Below are 20,711 nucleotides of genomic sequence, written 5' to 3' on the forward strand. Positions count from 1 at the left end.
TCTTCTTCTTCTTCTTCTTCTTCTTCTTCTTCTTCTTCTTCTTCTTCCTCCTCCTCCTCCTCCTCCTCCTCCTCCTCCTGCTTCTTCTTCTTCTTCTGCTTCTTCTTCTTCTTCTGCTTCTTCTTCTTACTGTCCTGCATTTTCATGTAGCCAGTGTGGGTTTAGATGATTAAATTCTTTGTTTGGGGGTTTAAGCAGAACTAATGATTATTCCAGGTGCAGCATGTATTTGTTAAACTGCTCACATGATCAGCCTTTTCCCTGTCTCTCTTTGCGCTCTTGACCACATACCCTGAGTTCTGCCCATAAACATAGCTATCAGCTCTCACTCTGCAAAACTTGTTCAACAGTGAAAGTCTTTTGACTGTCTGTCCTCAGCGCCTTAGGCCCTCGTGTTTCTTACAGCAGTCTTAATCAAGATGGGTGGTGGTGGCCCATGCTGCAAGATAGTCCAGGGGGTCGGTGGGTCAACAGGAAAACAGTTAAGACCCCCACTCTGGAGTCCTCAGTGGAAATGGGAAGTTTTAGCACCCTGAGGTTTCATACTCCATGCCTTAAACTTAAGGGGGAAAGGGAAGTTTATACATAAAACATGAGGTATTTTACTCAGGCTGGGGAGAATACATTTGAATAATATTTGTCACAAATCACAAGGGCAGCAAATATGGTCCAATAAAGAAAATTTTGGAGGAGGATTTTGTTTAACTCCCTCTGAGACATTGTGTGTGTTTCCCTCAGCCTTTTAAAACTAAACGATGCGTGGTTGTTTCTTTATAGTCATGATATTTTTTTTTAACCTCCTGTAGTTAAGCACTGGGAATTTATTTAAAATACTAAGGCAGATACTTCTTTGGTTACACACTTATTTCCTTCTAAAGAAATGTTATTTTGTTATTTTATGAGGACAACATGGCTTCTCTTCCGTTTAAAAAGTGATACTAGAAAAATAAGCAGAGAGAGGCCCATCCAGTAACTATCACCCAGGATGGCTGTTATTAATATTTTCAAAAATCTCTCTAGGCATTTATATACTTCTGTGGGAAGAGAATAAGAGGAATTAAAATAATCTGGTGGTGTTGGTGGGGGAGAGGCTGGAGAGACAGCAATTAAGAGCACTGGCTGCTCTTCCAAAGGACCAAGGTTCAATTCCCAGCACCTAATAGCAGCTCATGACTGTCTGCAAGTCCAGTTCTAGGGGATCCAATGCCCTCATCTGGCCTCACCAAACATGTGTAAAGACATACATGTAGGAAAAACAGCCATACATATAAAATAGTTTTTTTCAATTAAACAAGAATTTAAAAAATCTAGAGTAAGATATGAGGCATATTCAGCATGTAATTTAGTCAAATTTAATGGATTAACCAGAGAATAAAAACTGAAGTAAAACTAGATGGAGAGCTTGATATTACAAATCTTCTCTTTAAATTTCTTTATTATATGTTATTATTTATTGGGTACTTGGCTGTGGGGGGCGCACATGTAGAAGTCAATTGTTTTTTGCTTTAATATTTTTGTTTTTGTGTTTTTTTTTTTTTTTTGAGGAGGGTTTCTCTGTATAGCCTTAGCTGTGCTGACTCACTTTTGTAGACCAGGCTGGCCTCAAACTCACAAAGATTCTCCTGCCTCTGCTTCCCTGAGTGCTGAGATTACAGGCGTGCACCACCATGCCCAGCTGCTTTAATTTTTTTTTAATTATCAGTTTTATTTTATGAATGGATCTTTTGCCTGCATGTATGTCTTGACGCATGGGTCTTTTGCCTGGGTGTATGTCTATGTACCACATTCATGCCTGGTGCCTGCAGAGGCCAGAAGAGGGCCTTGTGTCCCCTGAAACTTAGAGTTACAGATGTTGTGAGCTGCAAGGTAGGTGCTGCGAATCAAGCCTGGGTCCTCTGGAAGAGCAGCCACTGTTCATTAGAGATGAACCACTAATTCATCTCTCCAGCCTCTGAGTTTTACTTTTAACATAACAAAAAAGTGAGCATGTTTAAAGAAAATGTAAATAACAGCGTATGTATAATTCATCCATGTGGCAAAAACTGTGAGTGGTATGTGGATGACATGCAAATGATTCAGTTCCGTGACCATAAGAATGTGGGAACCAGAAATATACAGACACAGAAAAATAACACAGGCGTGCAACAGCGGAAGCTGCCAAAGGAAAGTGCGGAATGCTGAAACCTGCTTAAACCCTGAGGCCAGTGAGTAAAAGTAATCATATTAAAATCTAGTGTCTAACCTGGCACTGGGTTTCATTGTCGCCATGTTCCTGTCTCATGGGCAAAAAGGAATGAAGACCACCACGATAAGAACTTTTACTCTGCTTCTTCTTATAAGTCTAAATTGGTCTGGGTTCTCACCTTCACCACATACAAAGGGCAGGTAATTTAATTTACAAGAGAGTGCTGGAAATGTTGAAAAAAAAAAAAATCCTCAGCATCCCGCACTGAGCTGACCTCTCCATAATTGGTGTGCTTGAAACCCAGTGGCCTCACAAACAGTTTTGACCTAAGATATCCAATGTGGAGACCCCTACAGGGGGAACTTTTTCCTTATTTTTTCTGACTTAATAACAACCCTCTTCCTCTTTGGCACAGACGGTGGGCCGAGAACTGCTGCTCCACCTCATCGACTATCTGGTAACCAGTCATGGGAAAGACGCTGAAATCACATATCTGATCAACAGCACCCGGATCCACATCATGCCTTCCATGAACCCGGATGGATTTGAAGCCGTCCAGAAGCCCGACTGTTATTACAGTAATGGAAGGTAAAGATGGGCTGGTCTCCCCTCGGGCGCCCATTGGCCTCCGCAAGAGGACTTGCCTCACAGTGGAGCACCCCAGAGCCTGTTCCTGTCACAGGTGCACCAAGGCTCTTCAGGCCGCCATCTTGTAGGATGAAACATGGCACCTTTCTAGTCCCTCTGCCTTTACTGACCGCTTCTCACTCTCCCCCTCACTCAGCCCCTCTGATCTTTCTCCTGGAACTCTCGGGTGCTTTCTCAGCTTAGGTACTGTGTACATCCGTTTCGACTCTTCATCTTCATCAATTGCCCAAAGAGCATTCCTACAAAAACTCCCTCCTGACCAAGTATTCAGTCCTTTGTATGCTTTCAGATCAGAGCCTCTGGTACTGTACATTCATGGCACACTTTTTTTTTTTCAAAGCTACTGTGTAGCCCTGGCTGTCCTGGACTCACTTTGTAGACCAGGCTGGCCTCAAACTCACAGAGATCCTCCTGCCTCTGGCTCCCGAGTGCTGGGATTAAAGGTGTGCGCCACCACCACCGAGCCATGTCACAGTTTTTAATCTTTATGTTTGTTTATCATTTGTGGACATGGACTAGGTTATGCCACAGTTGGCTATGTAGAGGTCAGAGAATAACTTGCAGAAGTTGATTCTCTCCTTTCCCCATGTGGTTGGGTCCTGGGGATCAAATTTAGGCTACCACATTGGCATCAAGGCACCTTTACCTGCTAAAGCCATCTCACGGACCCCTAATGTCTAGTTTCTTACTTAATGTCTTTCTCTCCACTGAAATGCAAGCTACTGAGGGCAGTGTGTCATTTTGTGTTTATCATTGTTAGTGCCAGGTCGCCTGGCACAGTGATTCCCAGCCTTCCCAACACTGCCACCCTCTACTACAGTTCCTTATGTTGGGGTGACCCCCCAACCACAAAATTATTTTCATTGCTACTACATAACTCTAATTTTGCTACTGTTATGAATCATAATGTAAATATCTGATATCCAGGACATCTGATATGCAACCCCTATGCAAGGTCATTCAACCCCCTCTCCCCACCAAAGGGGTAGAGACCCAGAGGTCGACAACCACTGGTTTACCACACCACACTGACTCTCCAAAATTACCCAAAATTGGTTTATTAATCCAACAGCCTGAGTAGCATGGGTCTTACAATGTGCTCTAAATGGTATATTTTGTTTCAGACTGCTTTGGGGAGTGTAGCATCTCTCTAGTGCTTAACACACACATATATTTACACAGTTTATAAAGTTGTTGAGTTTGCCAAAAATAAAAAGGTGAAATCTCACCGCTGGGTTCCCTTCATCTTTAACTGTTCTACATAATTAGGCACAGACACGCCAGCTTTCTGAAGCATGTTTGTGTAAACTGTTTCTGACCTTGGGTGCTGTATAAGGGGCCACTGCCAAAGCATGGTGACTGAGCCTTTCTGTTAAGTGTTGGTTCTGTAAGTCCCAGGTTTGAGAAGGACACAGCAGGACGGACGTCTGTCTCTGCTTCATCTTGGGCCTCCATGCAGGTCTGAGACAGCTAGCCTGGGGCCATGTGTCTGGTGTCTCACTCTGGCTGTCACCTGGGTTCCTCATTGTTCTCCATAGCCCACATGTGGCTACCAGCGGTGCCTCGGTGTCTAAAAGGCTGTGTTCCAAGAACAAAAAGTCCCAGAATGCAAACAGTTGTCAGAACTTTGCTCATGTCCCAGTAGCTAATGTCCCCTCGGGAAAGCGAATCACACAGCAGGGGACAGGGACTTCAGGTATGATTCACGAGAGGGCTCCAAAGCAATTATCCACTGCGCTTGGCTTCACATCTGGGAAACACCTGGAACCTACGCCTCAGGTCTGTGCACAGCAAGACCACTCCCCTCACCCACACACCCCAGTAAAGCCTACAAAATCCTTTCTTTTAAAGGGAAAACTACAACAATTACGACCTGAACAGGAACTTCCCTGATGCCTTTGAAAATAATAACGTATCCAAGCAGCCTGAGACTTTGGCAGTCATGAAGTGGCTGAAGACAGAGACATTTGTCCTCTCCGCGAACCTCCACGGGGGTGCCCTGGTGGCCAGTTACCCCTTTGATAATGGCGTGCAAGGTAAGTGGTGTGGCTCCGCCCTGGCAGACGAGAGGAGAGCTGCCATCACTCCACCTCTGAAGCAGGGTGAACTCCGAAGCCCGCAATTAACTTCTCTGACTGGACAAGAAAGAGCCTCACTTTTCCCAACCCTGAACGATATTTCCTGTAATTGGTGTTTTTTTGTTTGTTTGGCTGACCTTTTCACAGAGGTCCCCTAAGACCATCGGGAAACACAGATACCTACATTATGAATCATAACAGTAGCAAAAGTACAGTTATGAAGTGGTGGCGAAAAATAACTTTACAGTGGGGGTACAACATGAGGAAATGTATTAAAAGGCTGCAGCCTTAGGGAGGCTGAGGACCACGGCTCTAGATTCTGTAGGATGTGATGGGATAAGGGCCAGGCATGGTGGGATTAAAGTCCCAGCACTTGGGAGGCAGAGACAAGTGAATCTCCATGAGTTCGAGGCCAGCCTGTGTACATAGTGAGTTCCAGGACTGCCATGGCTACCTAGAGAAAGTCTGTCTCAAGAAACAGAGAGCTGGAGGTATGACAGTGGCTTACACGAGCCCCTAGCAGCACCTAAGGAAGGTTGCCAAACTTCAGCGACTGCCTGGCACGGGGAAGGGGGTCACTGCATTTTTAGACTGATTGTTTTGTGAGCTGACATCCTTGACCATTAAAGAGTAGGAAGAAGAGAGAGGCGGTGTTCACACCAGCGGGTAGTGAGACCGTCTTCGTGCGCCATGATTGTGTCAGCTGACGTGTGTTGCACGGGTCCCTCTGTCTTTCTAACACAGCCACGGGGACACTGTTGTCTCGAAGCTTGACTCCAGATGATGACGTCTTTCAGCACCTTGCCTATACCTATGCGTCTCGGAATCCCAACATGACGAAAGGAGATCAGTGTAAAAACAAAAGGAACTTCCCCGACGGCATAATCAATGGCTATTCCTGGTACCCACTGCAGGGTGAGTTCCTCATCCTTGTATTCTCCTGTTGCCTTGCCCTGAAAGCACCAGCTTGTGTCACAAGATCTTTACAGCACAAGGCAGGCCCTCAGACTCTATCCCATCATATCAGAGCAGCAGTGGAGGTGGGAGATAGTTTGGAAGATGCAGATATATGGTCCTCACTGCCCACGTTCTCCTTTCATTCCCTCAGACATTTATTGGTTTACTCTGTGGGTGCTTCCCGCATCCAGGCACGGTGCCAAGAAAGACGAAAGGCATGGGCCTCGTTCTCAAAAGGGACGAAAGTAAGGATTTAGGTTACAGTGCCTTCAGAGTAGGAAGAGAATAAGGAAGTGAATGCGGAGGGGTCCATAGCCGTGGTGGCAGGGGGCAATGCAGATCTGGAGGAAGGTGGCGCTTACGTCCCCCTTACAAGGACAGCTGCCGCTCAGATCCCACTAGCTATGGACCGCGCAGCAGCAGAGACCAATGGGCAGTCTCCTTCCAACTTACAAAAGAAGTTGGATATGGTGAAGAAATGCTCCTCAGGCAGGACCAGGGGAAGGGGTTCTGATTTCCCACCCTTGAAGAGGATGGTCAGGCAGAGGAGGAGGATGGCCAGGCAGAGGAGGGGGAACAGTGAAGAGAGTTTTCTCCGTTTGTCTTGTTAGCAGTACTGGGGGTTGAATCTAGGCCCTTGCACATGCTAGGCAAGTGCCCTGTCATTGAATTATCCCCCCTGCCCTCTTCTACAATTATTTTTACATTTTTATATTAATTGCAGTTTATTCACTTTGTATCCCAGCTGTAGCCCCCGCCCTCATTCTCCCCCAATCCCACCCTCCCTCCCTCCTCTCCTCCCTTCCCCTTTCCAAGTCCACTGATAGGAGACATCCTCCTCCCCCTCCATCTGACCCTAGCTTATCAGGTCTCATCAGGACTGGCTGCATTGTCCGCCTCTGTGGCCTGGCAAGGCTGCTCCCCACTCAGGGGGAGGTGATCAAAGAACCTGCCACTGAGTTCATGTCAGAGACAGTCCCTGTTCCCATTACTAGGGAACCCACTTAAAGACTGAGCTGCCATGGGCTACGTCTGAGCAGGGGTTCTAGGTTATATTCATGGTTGGAGTATCAGTCTCAGAAAAGATCCATGTGCCCAGATTTTTTGATCCTGTTGCTCTCCTTGTAGAGCTCCTGTCCTCTCCAGGTCTTACTATCTCTTCCTTTTTTCATAAGGTTCCCTTCACTCTGCCCAAAAGTTGGTTATGAATCTCAGCATATGCTTTGATACACTGCTGGGTAGAGTCTTTCAGAGGCCCTCTGGGGTAGGCTCCTGTCCTGTTTCCCGTTTTCTCATTTTGAAACAGGGGCTTACTAAACTGCCCCCAGACTGGCTTTGAACTTTCAACTCTCAAGTAGCTGGGATTACAGACCTACACCATAAAACTTAGCTCACTTGTAATGGAATGAGGGATGTCAACAGAAGCCCAGGGTTGTATAGAAACTGGGACTAGTCTGGAAAAACATGAAAAACATGAGGAGAGACTTAGGGAGAGAGGGTAAAAGGAGTGACCTAGGGGTGCACAGCCTTCCCTCCCAGACTAGTCAGCCTGCCCACCAACAGCAAGCTGCAGCCTGCATTTCTGCACACAGGCGCCTTCTCCAGCTGTCACTCTGGGTGCATGGGCTGTCTAGTAATCTAGCACAAACTGGTACTTTTGTGTCTGGATGGCTCACTGCCAATTTTCCGGATGAAGTAAATAAGCATAGACCGCAATTGGTGGTGTTCAGGCAGTGAGCCCAGCTAGACATGGAGGCACCGAAAACTCTGCTCCGCCGCCCAGGGTCTGTTCCCACTCACCTCAGGTCTCCAGCACAGTCCTGCTCCTCCATCTCCATCTCCACAAAGGACCTTCTGTTCTGTGGCACAACTGTCCTTCATGGTCGCTGTAACTGCCAGGACAGAAATCCAGATGGGTGGAAATTTCCAAAGTTGTTATAGGTTATTTGCAAGTGTGTGTGTGTAAATGGATTCAGAGAGGAACACAAATTTGTAAGATTAAAAAAAAAAGGAAATGGAAAGGACAGAGAAAAATCTTTGTCGCTAGTATCTGGGTCTATATAGATTACTTACCATTTATCTATTCATTTTATGTGTATGAGTGTTTTGCCTGTGTGTAACCACGTGTGTGCTGTGCCACCGAGGCCAGTAGAGAGCGTTACAGAGGGTTGCGGGCTGCCGTGTGGGTGCTGGGAACTAAGCCCGGCCCTCTGTAAGTGGGCGGCCCTCTTACAGCCGGAGCCGTCACCCCACCCCTTGACCCTTCTGTTGAACTTAACCTTCTCCAGCACCTGGTGGAACTGAGAACACATATATCCTCTTGGGCAGATACTGTAATAGTTTCCGTCGTCATCGTGCAGACCAAATACCTGGCAGAAACAGCTTAGAGGAAGAAGGATTTCATTTATCTGACACTTGCATGATAGGTTGAGGCAGGGGTGGGCCCTTGGCACATCAGGAAACAGAGGCCACTGGCCAGACCTGGGACAGATTCTATCCTCTAGCCCTGCCACTGGGGTCCTGCCTCTGCCAGGGGCAGCTGCGGACCACATGCTTAAACACATGAGCCTGTGGGAGGAGATTTCACATTCAAACCCTACCAGGTATCAGGTGTAGCAAGGTAAAACTGCTTCCCTCAGAGCTGCCACAGGGCTGATGGTGTGGCTCCGTGCTGGACCACTTCACTAGTATGATGAAACTCTGGTTTAACCTCAGCACAATACAAGAAAAAGAAAAAAAAAAAAATTCTGAAGACTGCATTTCATCAAATCTAAGATGTCATTCTATAAAATATAACATACCACCAGGAAAGAAAATTCTAGAATCTTCTCAGTTAAATGCATGTTTTTCAGGCATAAAAATTTAAGACACACAAATCTAGAGCTGTCACATATGGAATTTCATGCTTTACAAAACCACACAGTAATTATAACCTTTTGAAATTAGGGTCTCCTAATGTCAAAGAAAGGACATATAAGCAGTGACAGCTGGAAGCCACGTGGACCCGCGTCTGAGCCTTTCTAGAATTAGCAGCGTCCTTTCTTTGAGTCTCAGAAACATTTTGGCAGAACGAAGGCCAAAGCCGCAGAGCTCCGGCAAGATGGCTGCACGCTGGGCTCTGCCACCCCCAGGCAAGAGTCCTGGACCCGTGTGCCTGAATACCTATGACTGCTGCCCTGCAGAAGGAGATAACTGCTGTCAGGATCCGATGAGGTGGAATAAAGGTCTCTGGAAAGAACTTAGAAACCCTGAACATTCAGTCAATATTAGGCATTATTAGTCCTTTAAACTAGTGTTCCTGGTTTTGGTTAATTAATTTTTAGTTTTACAGAAATACTGTTTAAAGATCTGTTTTTGTCCTTTTATGTATACGTGTTCGTGTGAGTGCATGCCACATGGGTGCAGGTGTCTGAGGTGGCCAAGAGGAGGGTCAGATCCCTGGGAGCAGGACTTCTAGGTGGTTTTGAGCCACTTGATGAAGTGCTGGGACCTGAACTCAGGTTTTCTGGGAAAGCGCCAAGTACTCCTAAATGCTATGCCATCTCTCCAGCCCCACAGAAATACTGTTTTAAATAATTTTATTCTGCTGACTTGTGCAGCCCATTTATCCAACCACCCTTTTGCAGTATAGCCAATAAACTATTTTTTCTTTTTGTAATATTTCTAATTTAAAATGTTTTTGAGGACATGGGTACAGTATTTACATTGCCTCCTGTCTTCCATCTCCCAAATAAACCAGTCTAAAAAAAAAAAAAAAAAAAAAAAAAACTGGGTGTGGTGACACACAGCTTTAATTTCAGCTCTCAGGAGACAGAGGCAGGTGGATCTCTATGAGGTAAAGGCCAAGTCTGGTCTACAGAAGAGAAAGAAGGAAAGAAAGAAAGAGAAAGAGAAAAACTCTTATTCTAGTTTGTATCCATATAAAATGTAACGTTTGCTACCAGCCAAATCCACTACTACTTTCCACTTAAAATGCAATTTAAGGAGAAAAAAAATGTTTAAAATGTAGGATTTCAAAAACTAAAAGGGGATTTTTTTCCCCCCACCTCTTACTTAATTTTGGTGCACGATTGAACTTCAGTCAACTCCAACCCAGTTCCTCATGAGATTCTCTGCATCTGTCTGGTCACGTGGTGCTAGGAGAAGCTCTGGAGTGGCGTGTTAATGCAGCCAAAGCCTCTTTTCCCGTTTCTCAGTGCTTTCTCTCAACTGTCTCATTCACACGTTTTTCTAGGCATGTGATACCTGGCTCCCCTCCAGCATTAGCCCTTAACAAAACTGAGATGTGCTTGCTTTTCAGGTGGAATGCAAGATTACAACTACATCTGGGCCCAGTGTTTTGAGATCACGCTGGAACTGTCATGCTGCAAATATCCTCGGGAGGAGAAGCTGCCTCTCTTCTGGAATGATAACAGGGCCTCTTTGATCGAGTACATAAAACAGGTGCACCTAGGTTTGTGTCTTAGTACTTCTTGTTAACACACACAGCGTGGGTAGAACCTTTGGGGGAGCATTTACAGAACCCCTCGGGGGCTCGTGACACAGTACCAGGACTAAGAGTCTGAATTCTCTACACATCATCCACGGTGTGTGAGAGATGCTGTGCCCACCACTTCATAAGACAGGATCGCTCAGGTTCGCTTGATTTGAGGGTGCAAAGACCCAGAGTACCTCTAGTTTGACGCATTGAGTGACGTGGAAATCTGGCTGGAGATCAGGGAAACAGGATGGTACTCTTGCGACATCTACAACTAGAAGTCTAGTTTGCGCCCCCTAGACAGCTCAGCAGGTGCAGGTGCCTCCACCAAGGTGGGGAGGGGAGTTCACCCTGGGAGCCCACAGAGTGGAAGGAGAGAACGGCCTCCTGCAAGCTGTCCTCTGTCCTCCACACTCTCATTACAGCACACGAGTGCCTCCCGCAACAGCAAGTAAATAAATAGATGTAAAAATTTGAAAATAAAAACCAGATCTTACCAGCATCTTCATAACAGTACACAGTTATTACCGGCCCTTCCCCCTCCCTCTTATGTAATCACTCTGCTTCCGCTGGCCTTTCCCCACGAGTCCCGTAATGATTTAACCTTTTCCTCATAGTTCCCCCAATAGTGTGTTACTCTGGATTCTGTGACGCTCACCCATCCTTGGTGTATCATCGGGGAAGTGTGACATGAATGAAGTCTCTGCCCCTCACTGCTCTCTTTATGGACCTCAGGGCGGCAGGCTTTGCCTGTCATGTGTACCAGGGCGTTAGTGTGAAAGTTCAGTGCGTCCCAATAAATAACATACATGTTGTAGCATAAGCATTAAACATTAGCATAAGCATTAGCGCAGAGAACATACAAGTCCGTTTAATTGGGTTGTATCAAGAATATTTTCTATCTGCCTGTCCCTGTAATCCGATGTGAACGCACGTACATCTGTTTATGAGCGCGTGAACACTGCCCCCTTGTGGTTTAAGAGGCTTTCGCCTCTGCTGCTATAGTAACTGAACCTTTGGGTCCACTGGTCTTCTTTCAGTGTTTCAATTTCAGCACCCTGAATAAAATAGTAGGAACAAATATAAATGGGACTTTGAGTAAAAAGGCAAAAAAAAGGAAAAACTAAGTTTGCAGAGTTGACCTCCATAGATACCATGGAAAGGAAAAGTGGCCTTTGATAACCCATTCCCAGGTGAATGAGCCAGGAACTGAACAGGAAAGGCATCAGGAGGCCATCTGGCTCAGAGGTTTGCTTAATAGTTGAGGTAAAGACTTTTTTGCTAATGTCAAAACCTTCATCTTTCCCTTCAGTCTTTTCTAGAAGACACTTTTCAATGTGGTTTTTTTGTTGTTGTTGTTGTTGGATTTTTTTTTTTTTCATGATAGTGGTTGAATGTAGCTATTTGGATATAAACCAAGGTGTTGTTATCATTGTTTTTTTTTTTTTATTTTTCCATTTATGTCATTAGCCAACAAATTGGAACGTGTAGCTGTTGTAGTTCAGGGAAGATTATTTCCTGGGATGCAGGAGGGCCTGGGTTCAGTCCCCAGCACTGGGAGAATTGAAGTCTTGAAGTGGGGCAAGTCTAATATAATGGCTTTAGTGTGGATCCCAGAGACTAGCATGGACCTAGGGTCTGGCTTGGCCACACAGTTGGCTATAAAAATTAAGGAGGTTGCCAGGCATGGTGGCACACGCCTGTCATCCTAGTGCTCTGGAGGCTCTGGAGTTCATTTATGGAGCTCCATAAATGTTAGCTGCTCTCACTAATAATGAGACAAGCACCACTGCTATTATAGTTTTGCTTCCCACTTAGTCTGCCTGGAGTGAAGACAAACCTTTGAAATCCTTATATATTGGCAACTATCTTGTAAGTTAATAGTTCTCGATTGAGGTTTTATGGCATTCACCACCATCCTGTGTCAGTACCAGTTTGGTGATTGAGTAAACAACCTGGAAATGACAGGAATGGGTTATTGCCATTTCTGGTCTTCCATTTTGGTAATATGTGCTATACACTGAATAGCCAGTAACCAGCAGCTGAAGCTATAAATCAGGCTTGTAGCTCAACTGCGATTTATAGGCACCAAAGTGACTCTCCTTTCTTTAACACTGTTAAGACAGACAACAAATACTAGGGATGTGTTTCCTAAATCATTAAAGGAAATGTTTTCACATGCCATAAAAGGTGTTTTTTACTTTAACTTTATAAAACTTTATTATTTGTTGTTAATATTATTTATTATTGTGTCAGGACACATTTGGAGGTCAGTGGACAGCTTCATAGGGAGTCTCTTCTCTCCTTCCACTTTGGGTTCCAAGAATTGAACTCAGGTCTGAAGGCTTGCCCATCAAGCACTGAGCCATCTCACTGACGCAAAATATACCATTTACATTGAATTTTCTTTTTGTCTTTCAGGTGTAAAGGGTCAAGTGTTTGATCAGAGTGGAAATCCATTACCAAATGTAATTGTGGAAGTCCAAGACAGAAAGCATATCTGCCCATTTAGGACCAACAAACTTGGAGAGTATTATCTACTTCTCTTGCCCGGATCCTACGTGATAAATGTAAGTGTGCAAGGCCATCTATTGAGAAAATATAGAATGCACGGCACTCACCTAGGATGGCCAAAAATAAGTGGAAACCCTAACTGTGGGGACAGCAGGGCAGAAGGAAATGATAGCAGCAGAGCTGCAGAAGCAAAGGAGTGGAAGAGGTAGCAATGATAGGAACAGACCAGTGGGGGAGAAAATCATGTGTAGCCTCCAAGGGGTGGTGCACGCCTTTAATCCCAGCACTCAGGAGGCAGAAGCAGGCGGGTCTCTGGGAGTTCAAAGCCAGCCTGGTTTACAGAATGAGTTCCAGGACAGCCATGGCTACCAAGAGAAAGCCTGTCTTGAGAGGGGGAGAAAATCACATATTTTCCTAACTGGCAGATAATTCTTAATAGAAGCCAAATACTACTTTTTTTTTCCAATTTATTATGTATGTGTATATGTGCTATAGCACACATGCAGAAGTCAGGAGACGCCCTTGGGAGTGGGGTCAGTTTGGTCCTTCCAGCAAACGTTCCAGAGATTGACCAGGTTGTCTGCCTTGCTAGGCGAGTGCTTTCACCTGGTGAACCATCCCACCGGTCAAGATGGCTATTCTAATAAGCACAGGCCACCTTGTCAGTGAGAGCAGGAGGAAGCCAGGGTAAATCACGGTGCCTTGCACGTAGCCCTGCCAGGGAAGTCAGGGCAGCAAAGCAGATACTGTCCTGTGGGAATGAATGAGGGAGAGCTCTGGAGACCAGCAAAGGAGCAGCAGGAACCGTCATACAACAGGGATGCTTGGAAAGGAACCCAGAGGAAAGATGGAAGTACATGTAACTTCAGTCCTGGCGCCTGAGGGAGAACTGACACCGTTGAGGAAGGCCGAGAAGTGTCCCCAAGCACCAGCGTGGCAGGAGGCCATGAATGAAAAGCCACAAGCTTTAAATCCAGTCCGGAGAGCTCCTCCAGAAGTGGCTCTCCTGTACCAAAGAAGGTTGTCACTTCAAACTCTTCCTTGACATTCGCTAGTCGCTGCCAGACACCATCTTGGCATAGGAGCTGGTAGCCCAACCTGGACCCTGACCAAAGCCTTGGTCGAGTATACATTTCACCGAATGGAAGACAGACACCCACAGAGTCCAGCAGCCATCCACAGCCACGAGCCCAGCTGCCATTCAGTCTGCCCCACGAGATCTACTGAAGCCTGTGCCAGCCACAGCCTTGGCACTGTCGCAAGCCAATGCTGCAGTCCACAGCTTCACCACAATGCCCATTGGAAGCTTAGGCAGGTGCCCGCTGGGCCCCACAGCTCCAGGAATAGGGCTACCAGGTGGCTCCAGACCAACTGCTCACTCTCCTGGTCCTCCCAGCCACAGCCTTGGGACCACAGCTGCAGGTGCAGACAGTTTGAGCTTCTCGTAGGTATAAGGTATATATAAATATATAATATGGCACATGTGTACCACAGTCTGTATGTGAAAGGCTCATAGGCGGTACCATATGGAATGGGGCAAAGCCGAAAGCACTTACTCTTGAATCAGCAACAAGGCAAATACGGAATGAGACGAGAAAAAGAAATAATGGGTATACAAAACTGGAAAGTAAAAAGTTAATTATCTTCACAGATGTCATGACTTTATGCTTAGGAAAATCTAACTTCCATCAAAGAGCAGCTGAGAGTTATAAAGTGAGTTCCAGGAAATTACAGGGTGAAACAATCCATATGGGGGAAAAAAAAGCCAGTAGCATATATATATACGTCAGTAATAAACTTGGTGAAAAAGAAATTAAGAAAGCAATCTCATCACAACAGCTACAAAAAAAATGAGATATATAGAAATAAATTTAACTGAAAGACCCATGCAATAAAAATTGTAAGCCAGGTATGGTGGCACATGCCTCTAACCCCGTCCCTAGAGACACAGGGTTCCAGGCCAGTAGGGATACCTGTCTCGAAAGAAGAAGATTACAAACCAGCCACTAAAAGCAATTATGGAGAACAAACAAAAAGGAAAAATACCCCACTTGTCTACCAGAAGAGTCAATATCATCAGAAAGATGATCCCCAAAGTGATTTACAGATTCAGTGTGTGTAGTTCCCCTCAAAAAAAAGCAGCGACTTCACTCAAGTAGGGATAGGGGAACACTGTAAGGCATCTGTGTGAAATGATGAATTTTTTAGATAAGTCCTCAAAGGCACCAAAATAAAGATAAACAAGGAGAAAAACAAACTAAGAAGCAGGGCAAAGGAGCCAACAGCAGATTCAGGGGCAATGTCAGAACTGGGAGAAAAGATTTACAAACAACGGATCTATTAAGAGATTAGTTTCCAGAGTATTTTTTAATTTTTTTTATTTTTATTAATTACAGTTTATTCACTTCTCCATCCCCTCCCAATCCCATCCTTCCTCCTTCTTCTTTCCCTATGCCCCTCCCCCAGTCCAATGATGGGGGAGGTCCTCCTCCCCTTCCATCTAACCCTAGTCTATCAGGGCTCATCAGGACTGGCTTCTCTGTCTTCCTCTGTGGACTGGTAAGGCTGTTTCCCCCTCAGGTGGAGGTGATCCAAGAGCCAGCCCATGAGTTCATGTTAGAGACGGTCCCTATTCCTATTATTGGGGAGCCCTCTTGGACACTGAACTGCCATGGGCTACATCTGTGCAGGGGTTCTAAGTTATCTCCATGCATGGTCCTTGTTTGAAGTATCAGTCTCAGAAAAGACCCCTGTGCACAGATTTTTTGGTTCTGTTGCTCTCCTCCACAAGGAGTTTCCATAGTATTTAAGGGACTCAAAATGAAGCCTTCAATCCCAGCACTCCAGAGCCAGAGGCAGTTGGGTTTGAAGTCAACCTGGTCTACATAGTGAGTTCTAGGCTAGTGGGGGCCTGAAAACACAAAGCAATCACAATCTATCTGAAGAGTAGTCACAAGAACAAAACCAGAAAAACCCAAGTTAAAAAAAAAAAAAAAAAAAAACATTGGAGAGGCTCAGAAGGCTCTGGTTGGAGTCCCAGAACCTAGAGGGCAGCTCACAACCTACCTACCATCTGTGGCTCCAATTCTAGAAGATCTGACGCCCTCTTCTGGTCTCTGTAAATACTGCGTGCAACTGGTACACAGACACTTGAAGGCAAAACGTACTGATGAATGTTTTTAAAAAGCGGTGTGTACACTTTAGATCAGTGGCAAGGAGAATGGGAATAACTTGGGGAAAGAATCTACTTACGATCTTTGTATCCAGTAAGGATACTATAGGCTTGGTACAAAGAAAAGCGCCTTTACCTTGGCACACTGTGAAAATGACTGGCAGAATATGGCGTTGCTTCTTCCTCTGTTATCCTTTGCTTCACCAGATGCTGAGCCCGTGTCTCCGTCCTTATTTCATTTTGCAATTCTTGGCAACTGCCTTTGCAGCGACGGTCTACATGAGTAGACACTGGGCAATTCTCCGAGCAATAGCCATGCCACACCCCCATCCCCACCCCAGTCCCTAACCTTAGCACACCGTCACGCACGCACGGCTCAAAGGCTGTGTCCTGCTGGTGGAGACCCCACAAACATCTGAAATCGCTCATGCAATTGTTTCTTGTTCCTTCTCAGGTTACAGTGCCTGGACATGATCCACACCTCACAAAGCTGACTATTCCAAGGAAATCCAAGAGCTATAGCGCTCTTAAAAAGGATTTTCACCTCCCATTGCAAGGGCAGCTGGACTCCATCTTCGTATCAAATCCTTCATGCCCAATGATTCCTCTGTACAAATTTAGGCCAAGCCACTCAGCTGCAACAAAGCCTAGTTTGTTCGTATTTTTCATGACTCTTTTGCACGTATTTTTCAAATAAAGCAAGATGTGAAACTCAACGCCCACCACCGCCTGGAATCAGGGATCGGTTGCTCCAGGTTATAGCAACTCTCCTTGTGAGACTGCAGCGGGATAAACGCCACTGTTTTCCTCCCGAGGAAAGCAGAAGGTTTCCAGGTCTGGCACAGGGCAACCTGCTATGACAAAAGCGGTCTTCAGTGTGGATAAACGGGGGGTCACTGCCCAGCAAACGCTGCCCACATACACTGCATCCTGAAGTAGTCCCAGGCATTTGTAAGAAACTTGAGAAGCAAAAAAGACATCGCTACAAGAAAAAAAAAAATTATACATAGAGTCAAATGGATCAAAGCAGTGATGGACACTTCCTGTCCATCACAGCAGTGATGGACACCGCCTACTATGTACGACCTTGCCCTGAGTGCTAGCTGTAAAGAGCTACTACTGGGTTTAAGTGGTTCTCCCCAAAGGAAGACGTTTCTAGATGAGGAAGACTAAGACCATTTACTCTTGCCAATGTTCTAAGGATGGATGAGAGGAAGTGGGCAGATGATGTGTCTGATGTGTCTACAGAGCCCAACAGACGAAGGGGCTTGTCTCCCTGCTCCTGAAGCCACAGTCCTCTAAAGATGACCCCTCATGTGTAATCCTAGGCTCTTGCCTAACCTCAGAGGCATGTTCAGCTGCCCACTGGCCACACCCACCTGAATAAGACCCAAATGAGCTTCACCTCATCCTGTTGACAGTGGAGACGCCTCGCAAGGCTGTCCCTGCTTCGTGAGTCCTCACTGACCGTCTAATTCGCACAGCCAGTCAGTCACTGAAAGCTGCTGTATTGATCCTTCCCATCCTCTCCTGCCGGTTAGCGCCCCCTCCCCGCTGACCTAGCTCTTGCTCAAGGGTCCATCTTCCACACAGCACCTGAGGAGTTGGGCTTCCCAAAAGCCCTTCTGTCCCCTAAACACAACAATCTCGCAACCCCAGGTCTAGGTGTCATTCTGACTGTGCCTGACCTGTTTCCCACTCAGCAAAACTCCGATTTAAGAGTCATCTTCAACCAGGAAGCCTTGCTGTTCCCATTCTATGGAGTTCCAGGCAATCAGGTTGAAGGCCAGTCCTCCTGGATCCTTCGTCTTGATTAGAGAGTTTACAGCACGGTGGTGCCATCTGCTTCATGCTGGCCTTCTCTAGCACAGCATGAGCTCTTCCAGGCCAGCATCTGTTTATTGGGAAAGTTCATTTCTGTATCCTCTGAGCCTAGCACAAATAGGAAATAAATGAGTCTGGGAGGTGTTTCAGCAACTTGCTATAGACCCTTCCAAAACTGTAGGGATTTGGGCAATTTTGTGAATATAAGTTTTACGTTTGGTAGCATACAGCTCACTAATGTACACACACACACACACACACACACACACACACACTTTCCATGTGTACATCAAGGAAGAAAAATTCAAAGATAAATGCAAGTGAAGGAATGCACTGTAAGGCTGGTGGGAAAGGCATTTGCTAGCTGTTAACCATGCTACATGCTTCTAGACCAGAAAAAAAAAAAAAATTCTTACGATCAGTTTGAAGTAGAAATGCACCCTGTCAAAGAAATCTATCCTAGCACACTGTAAGAAGTAACAGAAAGACAGTGTGATGGCCCAAACCAGCACTCAGGAGGCAGAGACAGGTGGATCTTTGGGTTCTGACCAGCTGGGCTACACAGCGAGACCCTGTCTCAAAAGATAAGGATAAAGATCAAACAGGAAGCTCAGTGGCACCTCTGTGTGCAGGTCCCTGAGGGCTGTAAATCTTCCATGGTTAGTGAGTCACCTGCTTCTTCAGTCATAAGCCCTGCACGGCTGTGAGACATGCAGGGTAAGGCACACGGAGAAGGCTTGAGGCTCAAAAGGACACACGAGATAAATGGGCATCCCAGTGCCCTCTTTTCGTGCCAAACGTATTATTTTAATATAATAGCATTTGTAGTTTTTAACCACTTGTAAGTTTGAAAGTAGTATGAACAGCTTGATCATTTTATTTAAATAAGTATTAACTTATATCCTAGTAAGCATGTACTAATAGTTCAGAAAGTGATCTGGGTATATGACATTTAAAGTATATAGGCCTAAGCCAGGTGGCTAAGTGACTTTATCCAGCTCTTGGGAAGCTGAGGCAGGAAGATCCACACAAGTTCAAGGCCAGCCTGGGCTACATGTGAGACCCATCTTAAAAAAAAAAATAAAAGCAATAAAGAACACAAGAGCACCCATCAGCTGGATGTTCTCAGTTCCGACTTACCCCTTTCCCGGGTGGTTTTTAAAGGAAATGAGCTGTTTTCTGAATTGGCTCATGGGCCTAACACAAAACTTGTTACTGAAATAACTTGCACGTGGATGCGTCTTACTGGAGACCGTCCCAGGGCTTAGCACACACTGAGAAAGTGCTCTGCCTTTGAGCCACAGCTACTTTCAGTTTTGACACAGGGTCTCACTAAACTGTATATGTAGGCCAGTCTTGGAGCTCATCATAATCCAGGCTGGCTTGGAATCTGCCTGCATTTGCTTCCAGAGTAGCTATGCAGGCCTGGACCACTGTGTCTATCTTAAGGTAACACCACAAAAATTAGAAATCTTTATCAAACCCAATGTAAAATCACTTAAACGAGAGGGTGTAGCTCGGTGATAGCGTGCTTAGCATACACAAAGACTTGTGTTCAGTCTCCACTAACTCCCCCCAACCCCAACACAAAACACAACCATGAAATTATTCTATGGTCCATGTCCTCAAGACTTAACACCTGTCCCTGATGCCTGCTAACCTGGTGGATAGGCTTTGACGGTCTAAATCCTGCAGGAGTAGAATGAATACTTGTGGTCCTGACTGTTGGACACATGGTAGATGCCATTTTTGATGCTCCTCCAGGTAGAGAAAGTACAACTGCCATTTGGGTGACACAGTCAACTATTTTCAAGACCGTACACCTTATTAAAGGGGACCTGAAAATGAAACACCGGCTAGCAAGATTCATGTCATTTTCAAGGAGACTTGCACAAAATGACATAGCTTACCTGTGTGCCTGTTTGAACTGAGATGGGTAAAAGCCCAATGCTAGGAAGGCAGAGGCAGGGGGATCTCTCAGTTTCAAGGCCAGCCTGATCATACCGAGTTCTGGGACAGTCAAAGCTCCATAATAGAGACCCTGTCTCAAAGAACCAAGATACATAAACAGTGGGGGATGTTTAGAAAAACGCTAAGTCACTGCAGGTCCAGGCAGCTTTGACTTTGGTGCTTTCCTTCCCATTTCATCTGCTGCACAGGTCAGAAATGTTTAGCCTCCTCTATTCACTTCTCAAAGTCTTTAAAGAACCAAATTTCTACTTGTAATTTGTCTCTAAAAATGGTGTGTGCTGCAGGGAATGGTGGCACGTGGGAGGCAGAAGCAGGCAAATCTCTCATTTGCCAGCCTGGTCTACAGAGTGAGTTCCAGGACAGCCAAGATGACATAGAGAAACAATGTCTCAAACAAACAAACAAATTTCTCAGTCTGACTGTAACATTTGCTTGGGGCCATGACTACCTCTGGGCTTATTAAATTTACATTTTCTGATTACCAATAAAGGACATTCATATAGTGAATGCTGTCTCCTTCCATTTTGTTTGTACACCTATCAAAAACAAGCTAGAAGACTGCCATCAAATATACTCTAGGAGAGATCAATGTTTCAACAGTCTTTCCAAATCCCAGATGGTCTTTCCAGGACAGTATAAGCTATTTATGACATTAGTTAATTTGAATTATGTGGTTGTGTATTCCATGGGCAAGATGATAGACAAGGGTGTCTTCCAGGAAGAAGTGCTTGCTGAACCTGCCTGAGGCCTGGATTTGGTCTAAGAACAAAATACTCTGGAAGATTCACATAACCTAGTAAAGGGCCAGGTGTTGTTGTAAATAAATGAGTGTTTGGAGCTATATAATGTTATTATTAGCCCCAAGGTTAACTCGGCAGTACTATT

The 20,711-nt window shown here is 45.4% G+C and overlaps 1 protein-coding gene across 1 annotated transcript in view; it reads left to right on the forward strand.

Annotated features, from left to right (window-relative positions):
• The window catches only part of Cpm (carboxypeptidase M), a 56,663-nt gene extending 36,330 nt beyond the window's left edge, over window positions 1-20,333 (forward strand). The window contains exons 4-9 of the mRNA XM_055626152.1: window positions 2,601-2,773; window positions 4,685-4,869; window positions 5,656-5,826; window positions 10,169-10,321; window positions 12,767-12,915; window positions 16,486-20,333. Coding sequence (XP_055482127.1) covers window positions 2,601-2,773; window positions 4,685-4,869; window positions 5,656-5,826; window positions 10,169-10,321; window positions 12,767-12,915; window positions 16,486-16,728 — 1,074 coding nt within the window. The 3' untranslated portion in view covers window positions 16,729-20,333. The remainder of the gene's footprint in view (window positions 1-2,600; window positions 2,774-4,684; window positions 4,870-5,655; window positions 5,827-10,168; window positions 10,322-12,766; window positions 12,916-16,485) is intronic.
• Window positions 20,334-20,711: the final 378 nt, after the last annotated feature.

This window comes from Psammomys obesus, unplaced genomic scaffold (genome assembly GCF_907164565.1).
Source record: "Psammomys obesus unplaced genomic scaffold, mPsaObe1.curated_primary_1811, whole genome shotgun sequence".
Lineage (NCBI taxonomy): Eukaryota > Metazoa > Chordata > Mammalia > Rodentia > Muridae > Psammomys > Psammomys obesus.